Source organism: Rhinoderma darwinii, chromosome 2, assembly GCF_050947455.1.
Source record: "Rhinoderma darwinii isolate aRhiDar2 chromosome 2, aRhiDar2.hap1, whole genome shotgun sequence".
NCBI classification, from domain to species: Eukaryota; Metazoa; Chordata; class Amphibia; order Anura; family Rhinodermatidae; genus Rhinoderma; species Rhinoderma darwinii.
In genome coordinates, this window is record NC_134688.1 from 46,883,352 (window position 1) to 46,903,809 (window position 20,458).

The 20,458-nt window shown below is 44.8% G+C and overlaps 1 protein-coding gene across 7 annotated transcripts in view; it reads left to right on the top strand.

The window, feature by feature from the left end:
- The window catches only part of RNF17 (ring finger protein 17), a 318,008-nt gene that overhangs the window by 166,706 nt on the left and 130,844 nt on the right, over window positions 1–20,458 (top strand). For all 7 annotated transcript variants that reach the window (XM_075851603.1, XM_075851604.1, XM_075851605.1 and 4 more), the window contains 9 exons: window positions 975–1,143; window positions 3,839–4,026; window positions 5,553–5,691; window positions 5,847–6,006; window positions 6,993–7,108; window positions 8,120–8,240; window positions 14,515–14,626; window positions 14,894–15,094; window positions 18,078–18,228. In XM_075851603.1, coding sequence (XP_075707718.1) covers window positions 975–1,143; window positions 3,839–4,026; window positions 5,553–5,691; window positions 5,847–6,006; window positions 6,993–7,108; window positions 8,120–8,240; window positions 14,515–14,626; window positions 14,894–15,094; window positions 18,078–18,228 — 1,357 coding nt within the window. The remainder of the gene's footprint in view (window positions 1–974; window positions 1,144–3,838; window positions 4,027–5,552; window positions 5,692–5,846; window positions 6,007–6,992; window positions 7,109–8,119; window positions 8,241–14,514; window positions 14,627–14,893; window positions 15,095–18,077; window positions 18,229–20,458) is intronic.

Genomic DNA, 20,458 nt, shown 5'->3' on the forward strand with positions numbered 1-20,458 from the left:
ATCAAAGTTGTCCTTCATTCCATCTTGACGGATGTAGAAGTTGTGAGTTGGACTTGGTATGGGCCGTCAAAGCTAGGCTCTAGTGCTTTACGGACGTGTCTCTTTCGACACACCCAGTCCCCTGGCTGTAGACCATGTCCTCCTTCTATTCAGTCAGGATTTGTAATTGAAAACATTTATGCATCTCTGAGCTTTTTTGCAAGGCTCCCACGTAACTAGTGAGGTCAGAGTGCAAGATTTGGACTAGTTGTGTAGAGTCCTGTCCAAACAGTATTTCAAAGGGACTTAATCCAGTTCTCTTTTGTGGGGTATGCCTTGCTGAGTAGAGTGCAATGGGCAGGCACTCAGTCCATGGTTTATGGGTTTCCGCAATGGCCTTCTGGATTTTTAACTTCATAGTCCCATTCAGCTTTTCGGCCTTCCCACTGCTCTGGGGATCAGGGGTGTGAAACGTCTGCTCTCTGTCCAGAGTCTGCAATGTTTCTTGGAGCACCTCTCCAGTAAATTGAGTTCCTATATCGCTTTCTATTGTTTCAGGCACCCCATATCTACATAATACTTCTGAGAGCAGTTTTACCTGTAACTTTTGCTGTGGCCCCCGTTACTGGCCATGCCTCAAGCCACCCGGAGAACAGATCTACACAGACCAATACATATTCATACTGTCCCACCTTTGGTAGCTAGACACCTCGAAGGTGCTGTTGACACTAGGAGGCTGACACTAAGCACACGTAGTGTCACTTAGCTCCTCCTAGAAAACAAAATCGCCTTTTGCAGATTATTTTCCATAGTGTGGCCGGTGGAATTGCTGCAGATTTTCTACTTTTTTAGATGTGGAATCTGCACGGAAATCCAGACAGAATACTCCATATGTTAACATGGTCTTAAAGGAGCTTACATCTCTGCAAAGTATTTTTACATAATAAGTGATTTTAGTGTTTATTAATGCTTGTTTCTATTGTTTGTTTTTGAAGGTTTTCAGGAGGCTATCTCACGAACCGTGACCCAATGGTGATTTATGAAAGAAAAATTGATGCCTTGCATGAAATCTTAACAAAACTGACTTCAGCTGATGAAGAAAGCTTAAGATTCATGCCACCCTTTGCTGTTAATTGCTCGTTGGACATTGTTCCACAAAGTCCAGTGAGTTCAGATTTAATTTATTTGTTTTCTAACAGAATATCCTATTCATTAGCTTTTTTCTGTGTCAGAATAATTCTGCTTTAGCTGCCTAAAGCTGACCATACACTAGAGATTTTCCTCGACCGAAAATGTAAATTTAGACTTTTTTTAGCGAGTCTCTTTGTGACCGGAAAGGCCAAAGACAGATATCTGTGGAAAAGTTGATCTGCCGTGTTGAGTTATTTTGTGCAGTTTTATAAAGTAGTCATGCTAAACAGATCGGCATCAAATCAATAGAAGCCCGGACCAGCCCACTGATCAAGGCAAATTTTGATTATCAATTTATTGTTTTAACATATCGTCCAGAACGTAAACCTTCACAGACCAACCATGCATGAAAATGTCCTTCTAAAATCTTTAATGCATTACCAGCTTAAAGGGGTTTTCCCATCAGAGACATTTATGACATACCCTGTGGATATGTCATAAATGTCAGATAGATGCAGGTTCCACCTCTGGGTCCTAACACTAGAACAGGACCCCCTAAATCCCATTATACCGTTCTGTGTTGTGGCTGAATAGTGTGATTTCCGACCATGAATTACGGAAACAACTTAGTTCGCTGAGTTACGCGGTTTCCGTTAGTCCCATAGAACTGAATGGTAGTTACAGAAACTGCGTACCTCGCATGCTACGCTGCTTCCGTAACTGCCATTCGCTACTATTGGAGTTACGGAAACAGCGTAGCTCAGAGATCTACTCTGTTTGCGTAATTGATGGTCTGAAAAAACACGGTTCAGCCACAACACAGAGCGGTAGAACGGGGATTAGGGGGCCCCGCTCTTGTGATAGGTGCAGGTCCCACAGGTGGGACCTGCATCTATCTGACATTTATTACTTATCCTGTGGATATGTCATAAATGTCTCTGACGTGAAAATCCCTTTAAAGAGGCTCTGTCACCAGATTTTGCAACCCCTATTTCCTATTGCAGCAGATCGGCGCTGCAATGGAGATAAGAGTAACGTTTTTTGTTTTTTTTTAAAAAACAAGCATTTTTGGCCAAGTTATGACCATTTTTATATTTATGCAAATGAGGCTTTCTAAAGTACAACTGTGCGTGTATTGTGTTCGTTACATCTGGGCGTGTTTACTTCTTTTACTAGCTGGGCGTTGTGAATAGAAGTGTATGATGCTGCAGAATCAACTGTAGCCTCTGGTGCCGATGTGTCCTCGCTCGTCCGACACGATGCAGGACCTGGGGCAGGAAGTGACATCACAGCGTGATCTCTGGAGAACACGCTGTGTGTCTGCACTGCCAGAAGCTGGGTGTTCTGAAGAGAAGTGGATGATGCTGATTCGTCAGCATCATACACTTCTATTCACAACGCCCAGGTAGTAAAAGAAGTAAAAACGCCCAGATGTTACACACAATACACGCCCACTTGTAAATAACTTTAAACACGCCCAGTTGTACATAAGAAAGCCTCATTTGCATAAATATAAAAATGGTCATAACTTGGCCAAAAATGCTCGTTTAAAAAAAAACAAAAAACGTTACTGTAATCTACATTGCAGCGCCGATCTGCTGCAATAGCAGATAGGGGTTGCAAAATCTGGTGACAGAGCCTCTTTAAGTAGAGATTGGAGTTTCCAAGATTTGAACAAATCAACCTCAAAAAAAATATCTGCAGGCTTTGGTAATGTTTAGGCACATACCATGCCCGCAGCAGGGATTAGGATGCTGCAACCACGGGACATTATATAGAAGATGCCTTATGTATACACAGGCCTTGCAGTATGGGACCAGAGCGGAATCTTAATGTTAAGTATGGCAGATATTTTTTTCTTACAGGTTGGCAATATTAGGCCCTGTTCACTCTGCGTTTTTATACACGTTTTTTGCCGCAAAAAATTTCCACAATTGCCTCCCATTGATTTCAATGGGAGGTGGAGGCGTTTTTTTTCCCCCCGCGAGCAGAAAAAAAGCACACACGGGAAAAAGAAGCGACATGACCAATCTTGAGGCGTTTTCCGCCTAAAAAACCCTATTGGAATCAATGGGAGACGGGGAAAAAATGCCGCAAACGGCCACAGCATTTTTGGACGCTTTTAATGCCAAAAGCCCCTCTCGTTTTTCCCCTTTCCCTATTGAAGGAAGAGGTGAAAAAAAAAACTGCAAAACTACTTCAAGTAAACCGCAGCTGATTTTACAGGCAGATTTTTCTGCCTGCAAAAAAAAACTGTCTGAACAGGGCTCACACATGGCTCAAAATTTATGCTGAGGAGATGGCTTACAAATCTGAGGCGAAATCACATCTGATGTATAGAACATGCTGTGGATTATAACATTTGAAAATTCATAGTATACCCTTTCAGCTTCAACATTCAGATTTATTTTTTTCACAAAGCATGTAAATTGAGATTTAGAAAAAAAACTCCTTCTCTTGCTTTGTACTGTTATCTGAGGCAGATTTTAAGTGCAAAATCCACACTAAAAATCTGCTACAATTGCAACACGTGCATTGCCGTAAGGAAATTTATCAGATTTTTTTAAGTTTAATTTTCCAATGCAGTAAAGCAGTTCTAAGCAGGTTAATTGTGGTAACAACCACGTTATAATCTCTATTTTTTAGAATAAAATAAAAATGAGAACAGTCAATTTGAGTTTATATTATTTTTTTTTAGATTTTAAATGAAGATTTTTTTATTTTATAGGATGGGCTATGGTCTAAGAAAATCACTGATCACGTTTTAAAAATGGTTAGCAATAAGTGTGCACTAATGAAAGTCTTCAGGGAAGAACACAATAAGCTGATTGTCGACTTGAAAAAACCCATTGAAAAGATCAGTAGTGACATGCCGGTGTCTCTTCGCGATGCCCTGGTTTTCTTAGAGTTGGCAAAGTGAGTATTTTATACAATCTTTGCATCAATGCATTAAATCTTCTGTATGTGAGTGGCTTTTGTTAAGAAACTCAGAATCTCTGTGGTTTTATTCCTGGTGCTCTTTGCTGAGTTCTTGCATAGTTAATAATTATCATTTTCTAATGTAGTGAGTGAATGACTTTTGCAAAGTGCTACCTGGCTCTGTGACAACCACCCTACTTTCCAGTTTACTTCACTACAATTGTCCTGCTCTGATGCCCAAATCACCTGTAAATGGATTGATTAGAGTATAGCATATATGTATGTGTATATTGTAGGGGGATCGGTAGTGGAATGGTGGTCTATTGGGGTAGACGGGCACTCTGTAGCAGTCCACAAGTTTCAGTCCACACAGCAGAGTTTTGGTACAACTGACCTCAGCCAGGTTGTGATGGCAGGTATACAACAAAAACACGCAAAAGAATAACCTATGTCTCTCCAGCTCTCACTATACTAGAATGGTTCCTAACTGACAGTACAGGCCTAATACCTGCCACCATATACAAAAAACAATGCCGTCCATAAGACCTGATATGAATTTAGCTGACTGCCTTTATAGTCTCATAGCACCAGATCCCTTCCCAAAAAAGAGTTGCAGACTTTTTAAAAAGCCATCACACCTGATTGATTAAATTAGATAAGCCAATCCCAGGACTTCCAGGTTCTATTACCAGGTATTTGAAGAAATATAGACTCTTTTCACAACTTTACCACAAGACCAGCTGGGGACCAGCTTTTTGTTTTCTATCTGCATTTAACTCCCGATGCTAAATAGTTAGAGCTGGATGCTGTCAGAAAGCATTAAAGGGGTTGTCCACTACCTGACAACTGATTATCAGTATATCAGCGGTGCGGGTCCGACACCCGGACCCTGCAACAATCAACTGCTTCGGCTGCCTGCAGGCGCTGGATGTCATTGCACAGTATGCAATGTACGGAGCCGGAAGCAGTTGGCTCCGTACATTGCGTATCGGCTGTGCTGCCGAACTGCAGCTCTGCTCCTATTCCATGTCCGGAGCCATCTACTTCTGGCATGGACGTCCGGTGCCCGGAGACAGCCAGGGCGGCTGATCGGTGCAGGATCTGGGTGTCCCCACCGATCATATACTGATGACCTATCACGTAGGTAGATCATCAGTCGTCCGGTAGTGGACGACTCCTTTAAGCTCCATCTCTACAAATAATAACTGTGCCGTTTGCTTCTATTGCTTAATTCTCTGAACAGTGACCGATTCCGTGAGCAACATATAGCAGCCGGCAATAGGTTGCTCATATGTAGCTTCCTGACAGCAGAGATCGGATTGCGGGAGCTGAGTACATCGCTGGCAAGGGGGCTAGATGGAATCCTGCTGTGACACTATACAACCTCCCAGGTTTAAGATGAAACACTGATCCCTATGATTGATCCTAAATTGTGTAAAATAATAAATCTGGTTCCTAGAGATATATTGCATATCAGAGTTGCTCATTGTTTGCTGTTTTTAAACTTGTTAAACATTTTCCAGGTTTCCCTCAAATGTTTCTCCTGTACTAAGCAACACTGCTGTCACTCATTACAAAGATCCAATATTACCCGATAACATTACTGAAGTTGTTGTCCTTGTTTGCCATATAAATGATCCATCAGATTTTTATATCCATGTGGTAAGTTTTTTAAATTTCAATCATATCTTAATTTAGTGACTTAAATATTTTGCATATGACTCTGTAGCGGCAACGGTTTTGAAGTTACGTGCACCTCGTCTTCTTCGTTTTGTTGTCATTTGATTGTTTTTATATCTCATCTTAACCAACTTTAGATAGATGTATCAGATTATGCAAAAATTCTGGACAAGATTCAAGACGTGTACAATAGCAAACGCGCGGATGACTGGCAAATTCTGTGTCCAGTGGTGGGCCAAGCTTGCGTTGCTAAATATGATACTGAAGATGATCAATGGTACAGAGCAGAAATAATGGGTAAGGTTACCTTGATATGATTTTTATTTGACAAATATACATGTGACAGATGTAGCAAAGCCGAGTTAGCACCGCTAAATTGTTATGAGTAGTTTTTCACAGGACTGCAGGTAAAAACAAATATCCAAGTATAACCAATGCAGGAGATATCAGTATCATACCCTATTAGAGTTATACTAATGGGTACAATTACATCCCTCTGAAAGTTAAAGGGGATGTCTGGGCACGGGGCGGTTTTTCATACGAATGCCCTATTCACAGATTAGGTCATCAGTTTCCGATGGGTGGGGGTCCGACCCATGCACCGACCAGCGCACCCTGCACAGATCAGCTGTTCCGACTGTCTCCGGGCAACGGATATCCGTGCCAGAAGCAGAAGGCTCCGGTCACAGTACATCAGCCGTACTGCAGCTCTGCTCCTATTCAGTGCTTCCGACACCGGCCACTGCATAACATTCGGTGCCCGGAGGCAGTCAAACCAGGTGATAGGTGCAGGGTCCAGGTGTCGGACCTCCACCGATCATATACTGACGACCCATCCTGTAGATAGGTCATAAGTATAAAAAAAAAACATCCCATGCCCAGACAACCCCTTTAAACAGATCCTAGTTCTTCTGTAGTCTCAGAAGGTATCATGTTATTTATGCCAGTGCTGTTAATTGGATGAGGATAGTGTGGTCCTGTCTATGACTCCTCTTTGGAATCAGACCGTACCACGTGATCATTCTCAGCCAATCAGCAATACTGACAGACATCATGTGACTACACAACGGGAAGCTTTATTTTCAGGCCCTCATTTGGCACTCTATTAGGTATAATTGTAAAAAGGTCTCATAGTGATGGGTTCTCTTTAACAAACTCTTAGTGTATTTTCAAATTATATTAATTCCCAATGTAGTTCTAGACTATTCGGCGCAGGGCATAGATTGTTGGTGTTACCTTTTCTCCTTTCTGTACAGAACTTTATATTCCTTTTCTTTTTCCAGCTGTTCCTAATGATCGAGAAGCTGTCATTGTGTACGTTGACTTTGGCAATGTTGCCAAGGTTAATGTTGCAGGTTTGAGAAGTTTAAAGGATGAATTCATGACATTACCACGCAAGGTAATTCTTATTAATGCTGAGAAAAACACTCTAAAATTAAAACATTACGCCTTCCATATAAAGTAACGAGGTCACATTTATGCCGATATTTAAACCTACAAAATGTTATAGAGTACTATTTGCAAATCCGTACTTAAAAAAAATTATTTAGGCAAATCCAATACACTGTGTTATGACCAGTGCAGGTCCTGATACCAAAGGCGGAATCCCTGTGTCAGGTACCGCCAATTCTCAAGCCCTGCACTAGGATTAACACAATGTATCAGTTTAGCCTCTAGTGTTTCTCCTGAGATCAAGATTTTATTGGGAATATCTCCAAATCCCCCATGCAGGCTACATAGAACCTAGAATTTCATCTCCATCTAGTTAAACTCATTTTAATGTTTTTGGTCATTTTAAGAACTTTTTGAATTGACTTATTAAAAATATTCTTACTTTTACGATACAGCTTCTATGTATCCTGTGTACATAGACGCTGTATTGTTCTCTCTTAGGTTGATTCCATCAGTTCACCTGAACGGACGGCTCGGCTGAGAGCGGTCCTGTGTCTCTGACACAGGATCCAGCTAATATCGTTAATATCTAAGTTGACAGCTCGGCTGAGAGCAGGTTTTGTGTCTCTCACCAAATATCTACCTAGTATCGATCAGTCAATTCAAAAAGTCCTTAAAATCACAAAAAAAATCTTTGAATTAATAAAAACAAATTAACATAAAAACTTTTAAAAGTGTACATAGCCTTTTAAAGCAAACCCAAATGACGAGAAACAAACTATGTCCCAGTAATAAATTATCAGAAGGGTGATTGTTTCTGATATGAAGTCGTCTTCTATGAATGGGCCTTTATTCCAATCTATTGTATTTAGTTGTTCGTTATCTTTTTTTCTTTTCTCCTTTATATAACAACTTCCTTTGTTCCAGCAGGCTGTTCAAGCCAACAATAAGATTTTGCAGTGTTTTTATTTAGTTCGGCTTTTTACCCCAATTCCATATTCCTATTCAATATTCATAGGCAATTGGCTGCAGACTTGCTTATATTCAGCCTCTTGATGCTGGACCCTGGTGGAGCGCAGAGGCATGTCGAATGTTTGAAGAGCTGACTTCCTATAAACATCTGAGATGTACTTCAATAGGTACAGTATTCATCTGAGTAATGGCATTGCATTATGTACAGTATACTGTAAGTTAGGCACTACTTACCTGGGCGATTTTGTCCAAAAATTAAAATCTTGATTGTTTTCAACCCCATGAGCGATTTTCGATTTGAATCTCGATTTTCCTATTACTATTAAATAAAGTGAAAAAAATACCAAGAGATAATTTATAGAACTCCCATGAAAATTTTTATTTCTTTGCCCGTTTGTAATAGGCATCTTGTACACATATATATTTATTTCCTCACCGAGCTCATCTATATTTCAATACATAGGCTCCGTTCGGCTCTGCCATGCGGTCACGGCGGCAGTCAAGTGGCAGAAAACTTCATTTTATGCCCCCATAAAGAAGTTAGGCCCCAGGTTATACCCCCACAGATTTAGTGCCCACTGTAGGTAGTGCCACACAGCCCCCCTCCCTGGGATTGCCACATAGCCCCTCCTCCCAGGTAGTGCCACACAGTCATCCTCCCAGGTAGTGCCACACAGTCATCCTCCCAGGTAGTGCCACACAGTCATCCTCCCAGGTAGTGCCACACAGTCATCCTCCCAGGTAGTGCCACACAGTCATCCTCCCAGGTAGTGCCACACAGTCATCCTCCCAGGTAGTGCCACACAGTCATCCTCCCAGGTAGTGCCACACAGTCATCCTCCCAGGTAGTGCCACACAGTCATCCTCCCAGGTAGTGCCACACAGCCCCCCCACTCCCAGGTAGTGCCACACAGCCCCCCACCCCCAGGTAGTGCCACACAGCCCCCCCACTCCCAGGTAGTGCCACACAGCCCCCCCACTCCCAGGTAGTGCCACACAGCCCCCCCACTCCCAGGTAGTGCCACACAGCCCCCCCACTCCCAGGTAGTGCCACACAGCCCCCCCACTCCCAGGTAGTGCCACACAGCCCCCCCACTCCCAGGTAGTGCCACACAGCCCCCCCCCTCCCAGGTAGTGCCACACAGCCCCCCCCCCCTCCCAGGTAGTGCCACACAGCCCCCCCCTCCCAGGTAGTGCCACACAGCCCCCCCCCCTCCCAGGTAGTGCCACACAGCCCCCCCACTCCCAGGTAGTGCCACACAGCCCCCCCACTCCCAGGTAGTGCCACACAGCCCCCCCACTCCCAGGTAGTGCCACACAGCCCCCCCACTCCCAGGTAGTGCCACACAGCCCCCCCTCCCAGGTAGTGCCACACAGCCCCCCCCCCTCCCAGGTAGTGCCATACAGCTCCCCCCCTCCCAGGTAGTGCCACACAGCTCCCCCCCTCCCAGGTAGTGCCACACAGCGCCCCCCCCCCTCCCAGGTAGTGCCACACAGCCACCCCCTCAGGTAGTGCCACACAGCCCCCCCCTCCCAGGTAGTGCCACACCCCCCCCCCCTCCCAGGTAGTGCCACACAGCCCCCCCCCCCTCCCAGGTAGTGCCTCACAGCCCCCCCCCCCCCTCCCAGGTAGTGCCTCACAGCCACCCCCTCCCAGGTAGTGCCACACAGCCCCCCCCCTCCCAGGTAGTGCCACACAGCCCCCCCCCCCTCCCAGGTAGTGCCACACAGCCCCCCCCCTCCCAGGTAGTGCCACACAGCCCCCCCCCAGGTAGTGCCACACAGCCCCCCCTCCCAGGTAGTGCCACACAGCCCCCCCTCCCAGGTAGTGCCACACAGCCCTCCCCCTCCCAGGTAGTGCCACACAGCCCTCCCCCTCCCAGGTAGTGCCACACAGCCCTCCCCCTCCCAGGTAGTGCCACACAGCCCCTCTCCCTGTAGGTAGCGCCTTTGGGGCTCCCTCTACAATGGGATCCCCAACTAGGGCATTGCCGACGCTCTGGCCGGGTATTCCGCTTCAGGTGGTGCTTCTGACGTCACTGTTCATATATGGACAGTGATGTCAGGGGCAACCCCAGAGCTATAGTCCCGGGCAGAGCGCTACTAGCCCTCTACCTCGGACTCCTGCTCTGCTCCTGACATCACTGTCCATATATGGATAGTGATGTCCGGCGCAGAGTTGAAGTCCTGGGCAGATCGCTAGTAAAGGCTCTGCTCCAGTACTTCGGCTCTGGGGAAGCCCCTGACGTCACTGTCCATATATGAATAGTGTTGACAGAGGCAATCCCAGAGCCAAAGTCTCGGGCAGAGCGCTACTAGCACTCTGCCTGGGACACTGCTCTGCTCCTGACATCACTGTCCATATATGGACAGTGATGTCAGAGGCTTCCCCAGAGATTGAGTCCCGGAGCAGAGCCGCTTCTGGCTCTCTGCCTGGGACTCCTTCTCTTCCCCTAACATTACTGTCCCTATATGGACCGGGATGTCGATGTCTTAGGCACCAATCTCCGTTTACACCCCCCCATCCCTTTTCTGAATGACCTCCCGCCATTGGCTGGCAGCATATGACTTCATAAGCTGCCAGCCAATAGAAGACTAACGGATGCAGTACTGGCATGCCGTGCCAGTACTGGGGAGCATTACATCGGGCAGCCACAGGAGGGAGGAGACAACATTGTTGCGTCTTGTGTCTCCTCTCTTCTCACTGAATGGATGGAATGGCGGCCAGCGTCAGCGCAGGGGAGCAACGGTGGTAAAAGAGCGACTCCATTTTCGTCACAGGTGACGATGCGGCGGGGCGGAGCTTCCTCTTGTAGCTCAGCCCGACCGTGAGATTTAAAAACAGAATAGTCACAGGACTCCAGGGCGAATTTATCAAATTAATTTGATTAATCGACCAGCCCTACTGTAAGTTCCTAAAAGCTACTTCGACATGACATTGAATTTCACTGCATTAAAGGCTCTGGACATGATTATCTGGAGTGAAAATAAAGTTTCCCTAAGATTCAGGCTGCACTCTTCATCCCTTTATTCGTTTTTAGATCTCCTGACCTCTCGTTTCCAATCTGTTCCTAGTTTCAGACTTTTCATGTATATGTGTTTGATATATGTTAATTTATATTTTTTCACTTGTGTTAATATATTTTGTCACTTGTATTTGCATTTTTTCTTTTATATTATGTTACACTTGTCTCTACTCTTTTTTTTCACTATGATGAGTATTACTATAAATGGTGGTCAAAAATAGATTTCTCCCTATTAGAACATCTGGTACTCACATTTCTGTTGGATCCATCTCCAACGATGATGTACGCATGCCAGCTGTTGTCACTGGCGGCAATGCACGTCCCCCTTCGTCTCCTTTTGCGCGTTGCGCATGTCCGGAACTCCCGTCACGCGTCAGGAATCCGGATGTGTGCTCCAGCGTGTGGGGCATGCCTCGCTTCTGGTTGCGTCAGCGGGCATGCACCGATTTTCATTATGGCGATGGTGTACACCTAGATACACATATCACTGCACTATATAAGGACCGGACATGATTTGGACTGAGCACATTCCCCCTGAGGAATCACTCACAGCGAAACGCGCGTTGGGGTCATTGTGGCAGAGCCAACACTGGTTTGGACACACTTTTGCTGTAATGGGTAAGGCGGTTTCCTGACTGTTTGCATGTATTGATACCTACCTTTGCCTCTTCCCTTCTTCTACTAGTCTATAATGTGTATGGGATACTAGAGGGTACTAGGGGCTATCAGGGTAGAACCCACTGTGGTCCAGAATATATATTTTGCGGTTAGTCAGTACAGTCTTTCTATAGTTCATTACATTTCATTCAGTAACTTCCATGTTGAGCTCTACAATACCACATTGTTTGCACTGAGTCTTGTAATTACATGTTTTTAAGTGTATGTTATATTTATATAATAAAATTGTTATATTCTTATATAATTCTGGCTATATGCTCTATTTTTTTTCTGGTATGGTTCAAATACTTCTGTATTGCAGTGTATTATGCCTGTCTGTCTAAAACGGACAGGCATCTGCTAGGCCATGCTTCTGGCATGACCTAGCAGGCTAACACTACAGGCATACCTGGGGGCCTTTATTAGGTTCCCCCGGCTGCCATAGAAGACACACACTCTTCGATCTTATCGCCGGGTGTCAGTAGGAAAACCACTCAGATGCGGCACTCGCTATTGAGAGCCGCATCTGACGGGTTAAACGGGTGAGATCGATACTGATATCGATCTCACCCGTTAGAGCAGGGATGCCCTCAGCTACCTCTGGCAGCAGAGAGCAGGCAGATTTAACGGCTCCCTGCTCTGTTTGTTTATTCCGATGCAGCGACGTAAAAAGGCTATTGCATCGGAATAAAGCCCGTTAGTGGCCGCCGTAAAAACACTATGGGGCGGTCACTAACGGGTTAATAGTCATCTTTTATATAGCGCCAACATATTTTGGAGCAGTTAGCCAATCAGAGGTTACTTGTAAAGAAACAATTAGATATTATTTGGTGGTAACCCTACTTGCAAGAGTTTACAGTCTCTAAATGTTATTGCCCTACAAATTGTAAGTGCATATTCTTATAAAAAGAAATAATAATTCAGAAAATGTAACATTATACAGGTACATGGAGAAGAAGTATAGTATAATATGTAGTAAATAACACAAAAAATGCTCTGATTCAACAAAGTCTGAAATTATTTGTTTTTTCCTTTTTAACTGAATTATGCTATTCGGCTTTGTTCACATTAGTGTAATTGCTTCTGTTAACAGAGCCGTGACCACTTTGACTGAAATGAATCCTGATGTATACCATTGACTTTTATGTTTGCCTGCTTGCGTCCGTTTTCCTATTCTTCTCGTCCGTGTCATTGGTTGACACAGATAATGAACTTGGGTATAGCCGCTGCCACTATGGGCGAACACTAAGTAAAAAAAAAAGTGTTAGCTCCTCTTCCTAGCTATACCTTTCCTGCAGACACTGAGCTAATCCATTTTAGCTTTGTTTTCATTCAGGTCTTGCTGTTGTTGTTTTTTCTATTGCGCTTCTAGGTGGGAAATGAACAACATGATATCCCTGTTGTCCTCAGGTGGGGACACATTATCACGCTATTACTCCGTCCTCCAAATAGACAAAGAGGAACAGAGATGCCTTACGCCTCTGTTTCCTGCCATACATAGCGTCACCCTGCCTGCCCCCCTTTTCCCAAAGGCAGCCCTGCTCCGCTACTGTGCGCCTCTTTTGCTACTTTAATCTACTGTTAGTCGAAATGTCACAATCAAAAGGCGACAGTACATCAGGTTCTACATTTCTAAATTCAGTGTGGTCAGTTTGATCTGACATGCCCACCTGGCTCAGAGAATGCAGTTTGTGGCACCGCCTTCTCCTGATTCGGTCCTCACTGAGCCAGACTGGGCATGATCCTTGTCTCTGGCTGACTTCTACTACTAGGTCTCCCAATCTATAATGGGCATTCTTGGTCGCCTAATCGACCAATCCCTCCCAGGAGGCTGCCCACTCTTAATAGGGCCAAAAGTGTCTCTCCCTTCCCCCCACCCCTTCAGCATCCTCTGCCTCCCCCACACCTCCGCCAAAGGACTTTTTAGAGGAGGAGGTCTCCATTCCCAAATGGGACTTTAATGCCGAATGACGAGCTGCTTTCTGGGACCCTCTAGCTCAGCTGTGAGGGTTTCTCCTTTCAGAGGAATTTTGTTCTTCCCAAGTTTATTCCTATCCACTTTGACAAAGTCCTCTCATAGAGTGGAAGCACTCAGGCGTTTCTCCAACTACTTATGCTCCGATCTGTTGTGATGTAACCACTTATGTTTACTCTGTTTCTCCTACTTCTTAGGCCCCTTGCACACGGCCGTAGCCGTAATCACAGTCCGTGGTTACAGGCACGGACGGCCGGGGAAAGTCACCTGCGGGCCGTGCTCCCATTTTAAAGTATGGGAGCACGGTCCGTAAAATCAAAAAATAGGACATGACTTCTTTTCTGTGGATCATTTCTACGGCCCGGACACCATCCCATAAATATATACGGGAAGGTGTCCATGTGCCATAGAAATGAATGGATCAGTATATTGATCCGCAATTACGGCCTGTAATTGTGGATCAAAATGACTGTTGTGTGCATGGTGCCTTGTGTACTATCTGATTTACTCAGTGTCTGCAGGAGAGGTATAGTCTGTGTAGGAGGAGTTAGCACTTTTAGTTTTTACTTAGTCTTCACCTACTAGCGGCAGTAGCTTTACCCAAGGTCATCATCTGTGTCCCCCAATGAAGGTGAAGAGAAAAGTATTTTATGGTGAGTAACAAAAGTCCAATTTGTTTTATAGAAGATTAGCGCTGCAAACTACACTTTTTGTCAAATGTAATGGAAAGCTGACCGCACAGAGACCAGCACTATATTCACCTTCAGTCATTTGTTTATGTAGGTGTTCAACTTGAGAACAAGCTATCTGTTGAGCTTTTTGATGTCAACCCAAGAAAAGTGACCAGCCTGAACACCATGCTTGTTAAGGAAAATGTTGCCTCTTTTATACCCTGGTAAGTTTATCTTTTTATAGGACATTCTTCATTTATATTTTCCTGTTGGCATTGATCTTACATCTCCAGACATTCAGTCCCAGTACAGAACATGTTCTCCGAGTGTCTGCAAATGTAGGATACCAGCCACAAAATCTCCCAGATTTCTGCCTTTTACTATTGCAAGACATTCTCTGTCTTAACTCCTTTATACAATTTCATCAGCAGTCTTTTCATTAGTGGACCTGTAGGAAATATTAACAATTTTATTTCTTCTTTTCCATTAAGCACATCAGATTCCGGTGACCATCATTTGCCTCTGAAGGAAGTATGGGATCCTGTAGTAGACATATTACCTGACTCTGTGGGAAACTGCATGGATAGCATATCTCTCTTTGATCGGAAAGAGCTTGATGTCTTCATCAGCCATGTTGTATCTCCCAGTAAAATCTACGTACAGTGGTTAACCACAGAGAACATTCTTAAGAGGTAACGTCTATGTGAGAGATAGTTGCATTCTTTTTGAATCATAGCTAAGGCTGTGTTCACATCAGCGTTCCTTTCCACTGAGGGCTTCTGTCGGAGGTTTCCGTCAGGTTAACCCCTCAACGGAAAGGCAAACTGAAATCTTCGCTTCCGTTTCCCTCACCATTGAACTCTCCGTTGAGGGATTAACCCGACGGAACCCCTCAGTGGAAAGGAACGCTGATGTGAAAGGGCCCTTATTTAGCAAATAAATGTTTAATTTTTATATATAATAAAAAGTTACACAATTTTCCAATATGCTTTCATTATCAATTCTTCAAATGGAACCTTTCATAATACAAAGAATAACATTTATTTGCTGAAACGAGAATGCCCTTTTAATAACTATATAAATGTAAAAGTTCTACAATTTGTAATATACTTTGTGTTCATCGCCATTTTCTAGACCAGGGGTCTCAAACTCGGCCAGGTAAGTGGGCCACATATAGAAAAAAATGGGAAGTTCACGGGTCGCATTACTTTCGAATTTGATACAATCCAAAATTATTGTTAATCAATTCGTTATTTGAACTACTATAACACTTTATTACTATAATAATACTACATTGCTGCCGCAGTGCCCTCTGCGGATGCTGCCGCAGTGATGTCAGGGACTTTGAGGAAGCCTCTGACATCGCTGTCCATACATTGACAATGAGGTCAGGGGCTTTCCCAGAGCAGGAGTCCCAGTGATGTCAGGAGCACAGCTGGAGTCCCGGAGCAGAGCCGCTTCTAGCACTTTGCCGGGAATTCCAGCTCTGCTCCTGCCATCACTGTCTATATATGGACAGAGATGTCAGGGGCAGCCCCAGAGCTGGAGTCCCGGGCAGAGCGCTAGTAGGCTCTTCCTGGGACTCCAGCTGTGCTCCTGACATCACTGGGACTCCTGCTCTGGGGAAGCCCCTGACATCATTGTCGAAGTATGGACAGCGATGTCAGAGGCTTCCTCAGAGTCCCAGAGCAGAGCCTATACTAGCTCTCTGCCCGGGACTCCGGCTCTGGGGAAGTCCCAAACATCGTGTGTCCAAACATGGGCACCGATGTCGGGGAATTCCACAGAGTCCCGGAGCAGAGCCGATACTAGCGCTCTGCCCGGGTCTCCGCTTTGGGGAAGACCCTGATACACTGTCCATATATGGACAGTGATGTGAGGGAATTCCACAGAGTCCCAGAGCAGAGCCTGGCTCTGTGTCCCGCAGATGACAGCCCCAGGGGCCGCATGCGGCCCGTGGGCCGTGTGCTTTAGACTCCTGTTCTAGACATTTGTTTGCTGTTGGTGAATGAGAACACTTGTTTACATCCATACAGATCTAGTCCTGCTCTCAGCTGAGAATTGTATCCAGTATAGGCAATCCTCTGTGAGCAAAGCAGCCTGGACTCCAGACTAAAACATGGTAGCCAATTTTATGAGATTTTTGTCACTGCTGCTGATGTATTTAGCTCACAGAGCATTGCCTAGACCAGGGTTCTCAAACACGCAGGCCGCATGCGGGCCCTGAGGTTGTAATCTGCGGCCCGTTGGGCACTGTAGCTCCCTCTGAATAGGAGAGAGCAGGCCGAAGGAGGAGTGTGCTGGCGCTCCTTCATGACGTCCCAGAGCAGAGCTTATACTAGCGCTCTGCTCCGGGACTCCAGCTTTGAGGAAGGCCCTGACATCACTGTCCATATATGGACAGTGATGTCAGGAGCAGAGCTGGAGTCCCAGGAAGAGCGCTACTAGCGCTCTGCCCGGGACTCTGGCTCTGGGGTTGCCCATATATGGACAATGATGTCAGGGGCTTCACCAGAGTGACAGAGCAGAGCCTATACTAGTACTTTGCTCTTGTACTCCGGCTGTGGGGTTGCCCCTGACATCACATTCCGGTGCAGGAAGATCCCCTGATGTCACTGTCTAAAGCCACGGTCTCTTCCAGCATAGGAATACCCAGCAATGCTCTGGCTGGGGATTCCACTCCAAGAGGAAGCCCCAATTGAGCTATTTACGTGTGTGTGTGTGTGTCACTATCTAAGAAGGGCCTGCCCAATTTTGATATTCTTGTGTCTGCCAACTGAGCAGCCAGACTGCATCTAGCGACACTTAAACTGGTTTGTTAAGCACGTGGAGTTGAAGTTTAAACCTACCGCTATTATAGTAATGTAGTATTGTTATCGTAGTTTGAATAACTAATTGATTAACAATACTATTGTATTTTATCAAATTTGAAAGTAATGCGGCCCGTCAACTTCACATTTTTTCTATGTGCGACCCATTTACCCGGCCGAGTTCGAGACCCCTGGCCTAGGCTGTATTCAATTCTTAGCTGAAAGCAGGACTAGGTATGTACAGGTCTGCAACCTGTGAATGATTTTAAGCATGATCTCATTCACCGACAACAAAAAAATGGTAAGGATTTGAAACGCAAAGTATATTAGAAAGTTGTAGAATTTTTCATTTAAACGGTGATTTACGTTTATTTACATAATGCTGGAAAACCCATCAGAAACTTAGTGTTATCAGTTCATACATACAGATGGGTAGCATAATATAGTAAATCAGATATAGTTTGCTTCCATCAAGATGTAGTCTCTAATCCTAGCAGAAATGTGGCCTTTTAGTGTAAACCTTTGGTGACTACAGGTAAATAAGATCTGTCATGCTTGAAAAAATTTAAAAAACAAAAATGTGTCATAGATAGTGAATAGAGCGTTTGCTAAGCATGCACAGTCCCTTTCCATTCATGTAGAGTACTTTGAGACCCCTTGTTCTTGGGATTGGTGGGGGGTCAGACCCCAACCTGTCTGACATTTGTCACCTATACTCTGGATAGGTGATAAATTATCATAATGAATGAGAAACCCCCTTTAATCCACTATTCTGCATATAGAAATTGTCTGTGTAATGTTTTTTTACATTGATTTACGTGAATTTATTTTTATTCCTTTTCCTGAATTTTTATGGGGATTCTAGTTTGCAATCCAACATGTTTGAGCGGTATGAGAACTCAAAGCCAGAGGCTGTACAATGGCAAGTCAATATGCAGGTCGCAGTTCATCTTCAGTCTGATAAAAATTGGAGGCGTGGGAATATTAAAAACATAATATCAGACAGTCTCGTTGAGGTAAGTTTTGTTGAAAAATTGCGGGTTACATCAGTCATTCAACCTCAATGTTTCCCTAGTGTTTTCCATCAACAAATTCACACGACAGTGGCAGCAACCCACAACTGTCGCGTGACCAAAAGTCGCCTCGGAGCCCTACCCTTAAAGGAGATGTCCAGGCAGGGGGTGGCTTTTTATACTGATGAACTATCCACAGGATAGGTCATCAGTATATGATCAGTGGGGGTCCAACAGCCGGACCCTGCACCGATCAGCTGTTCTGGCTGTCTTAGGGAACCGGAAGTTATGCAGTGATCGCTGCCAGAAGCAAAAGGCTCCGTACAATGTATAGCGGCCATGCTGGGTTACTGCAGCTCTGCACTTATTCACTTGAAAACCACATCCTTCCTGGACAACCCCTTTAATGAACTACCTATTTTCTGAAGAACACGTCAACCTGTAAATAAATCTCTTGTTAATTCAGTATTGTGTTGTAACTTTTCTAAACTTACCGTGTAGCAAATTCATTCTCATCACTCACCACTAGACATGGGACAGATTTCATTTAGCAGCCAGAAATGCACAACTTGCATCCTACGATGCCATTCTGTGCAGCCCCCAAACATCAGGATAGACATTCTTGTCTTTGTCCTAATAATTATGAAAACTTGGCTGTCAAATGACAGTCGAATTCTTCTAATGCAGAGAACCAATTGTCTTCTATAGACAGCAGCTCCATTCTCTTTTCCCTGCACTGATCACAGATCTCACTGCAGGTCTTAGAAGGTACATGTAAGTATTATTGCAAAGTGAAAGTGTTTAGGAACCACAGCAACTCGGCCACAAAGTGTTAGACCTCGCGAAGATACAGTGCGGGTTACAGTACTGAGGGGCATAGAAGTCGCCAACGCTCTGCAGAGTTCCAAACCTCCTCTGGCATTAACATTGCAGAAAAATGATGCGCCAAGAGGTTTATGTCGTGGATTTTTTCAATGGACGAGCATCTACATACAAGTCTTACATCACCAAACGCAATCCAAGCGTTGGATGGGGTGATGTAAAGCAGCCGCCTCTGGACATTGAAGCAGTGGAAAAGTGTTCTGAGGAGTGATGAATCACGCTTCTCTATGTGGCAGTCTGGCAGGACGAACCTCGGTTTGGCGAATACCAGGAGAACGTAACCGGCCTGACTGCATTGTGCCAACTGTAAAGTTTTGTGGCGGAGGGATAATGCTATGGGTTTTTTCTTTTAGGGGTTGGTTTAGGCCTCTTAGTTCCAATGAACAGAAAACTTAGCTTCAGCAGAATAAAGCAATTTGGACAACTGTATTCTTCCAACTTTGTGGAAACCGTATGGTGAAAGTCCATCTCTTTTCCAGCAGGACTGCCCCAGTGCACCAAGCAAAGTCCATAAAGGCTAGGTTGGTGAGTTTGGTGTAGAAGACCTTGACTAGCCCGCACAGCGCCCTGACCTCAACGACATCAAACACCTTTGAGATGAACTAGAACAAAGATTGTGAGCCAGACCCTCTCATCCAACATCAGTGTCTGACCTCACAAATGCTCTTCTGGATATATGTGCAAAAGTTCCCACAGACACACTCGTAGAAAGCCCCCAGAAGAGTGGAAGCTGTTTTAGCTGCAAAGGGGGGACCAACTCAATATTGCTGTGTATGGATTTGTAATGGAATGTCAGAAAAACTGCTGTAGGAGTAATGTGGAGGTGTCCCAATATGTTTGTCCGTAAAGTGTATCTGGGCCCCATAGATGCAAAAGGTCATGCCCCCTGAACACACACTATCTATCAACTTCCATCCCACTGATTTTGATATATATATATATATATATATATTTAGTGGGTCCCTGGGGTAGGGGAACAGAATGCTAATTGGGAACTGTTCATTTACATAAAGTAGAGCACGCCATGTGGGAAACCAGGGTTGCCTATCATTGCCCTTGCATTTTATAAGTAAAACTTAATTGCAGCAGCAACTGGTAGATAGTGGGTGGGTGGCAGCCCACTTGTGAGTTTAGGCCTCTTATTTGCCTAGGCGCCTGACAGCAGTACTGCCCATGAGAGTGGCATTGGAAACAGCATTGTAAATGCTGATGGTGCACTGTGTTTCTGGCACTTATGATGGACACTGTGTAGATGGCGATGTTACGGACAACACTGTGTGGCTGGCACTGTTAAGGAGGGGGACAACAACTGTGGTGCTAGTAAGTCATTTTTCCCTTCCGTGTCATTAAA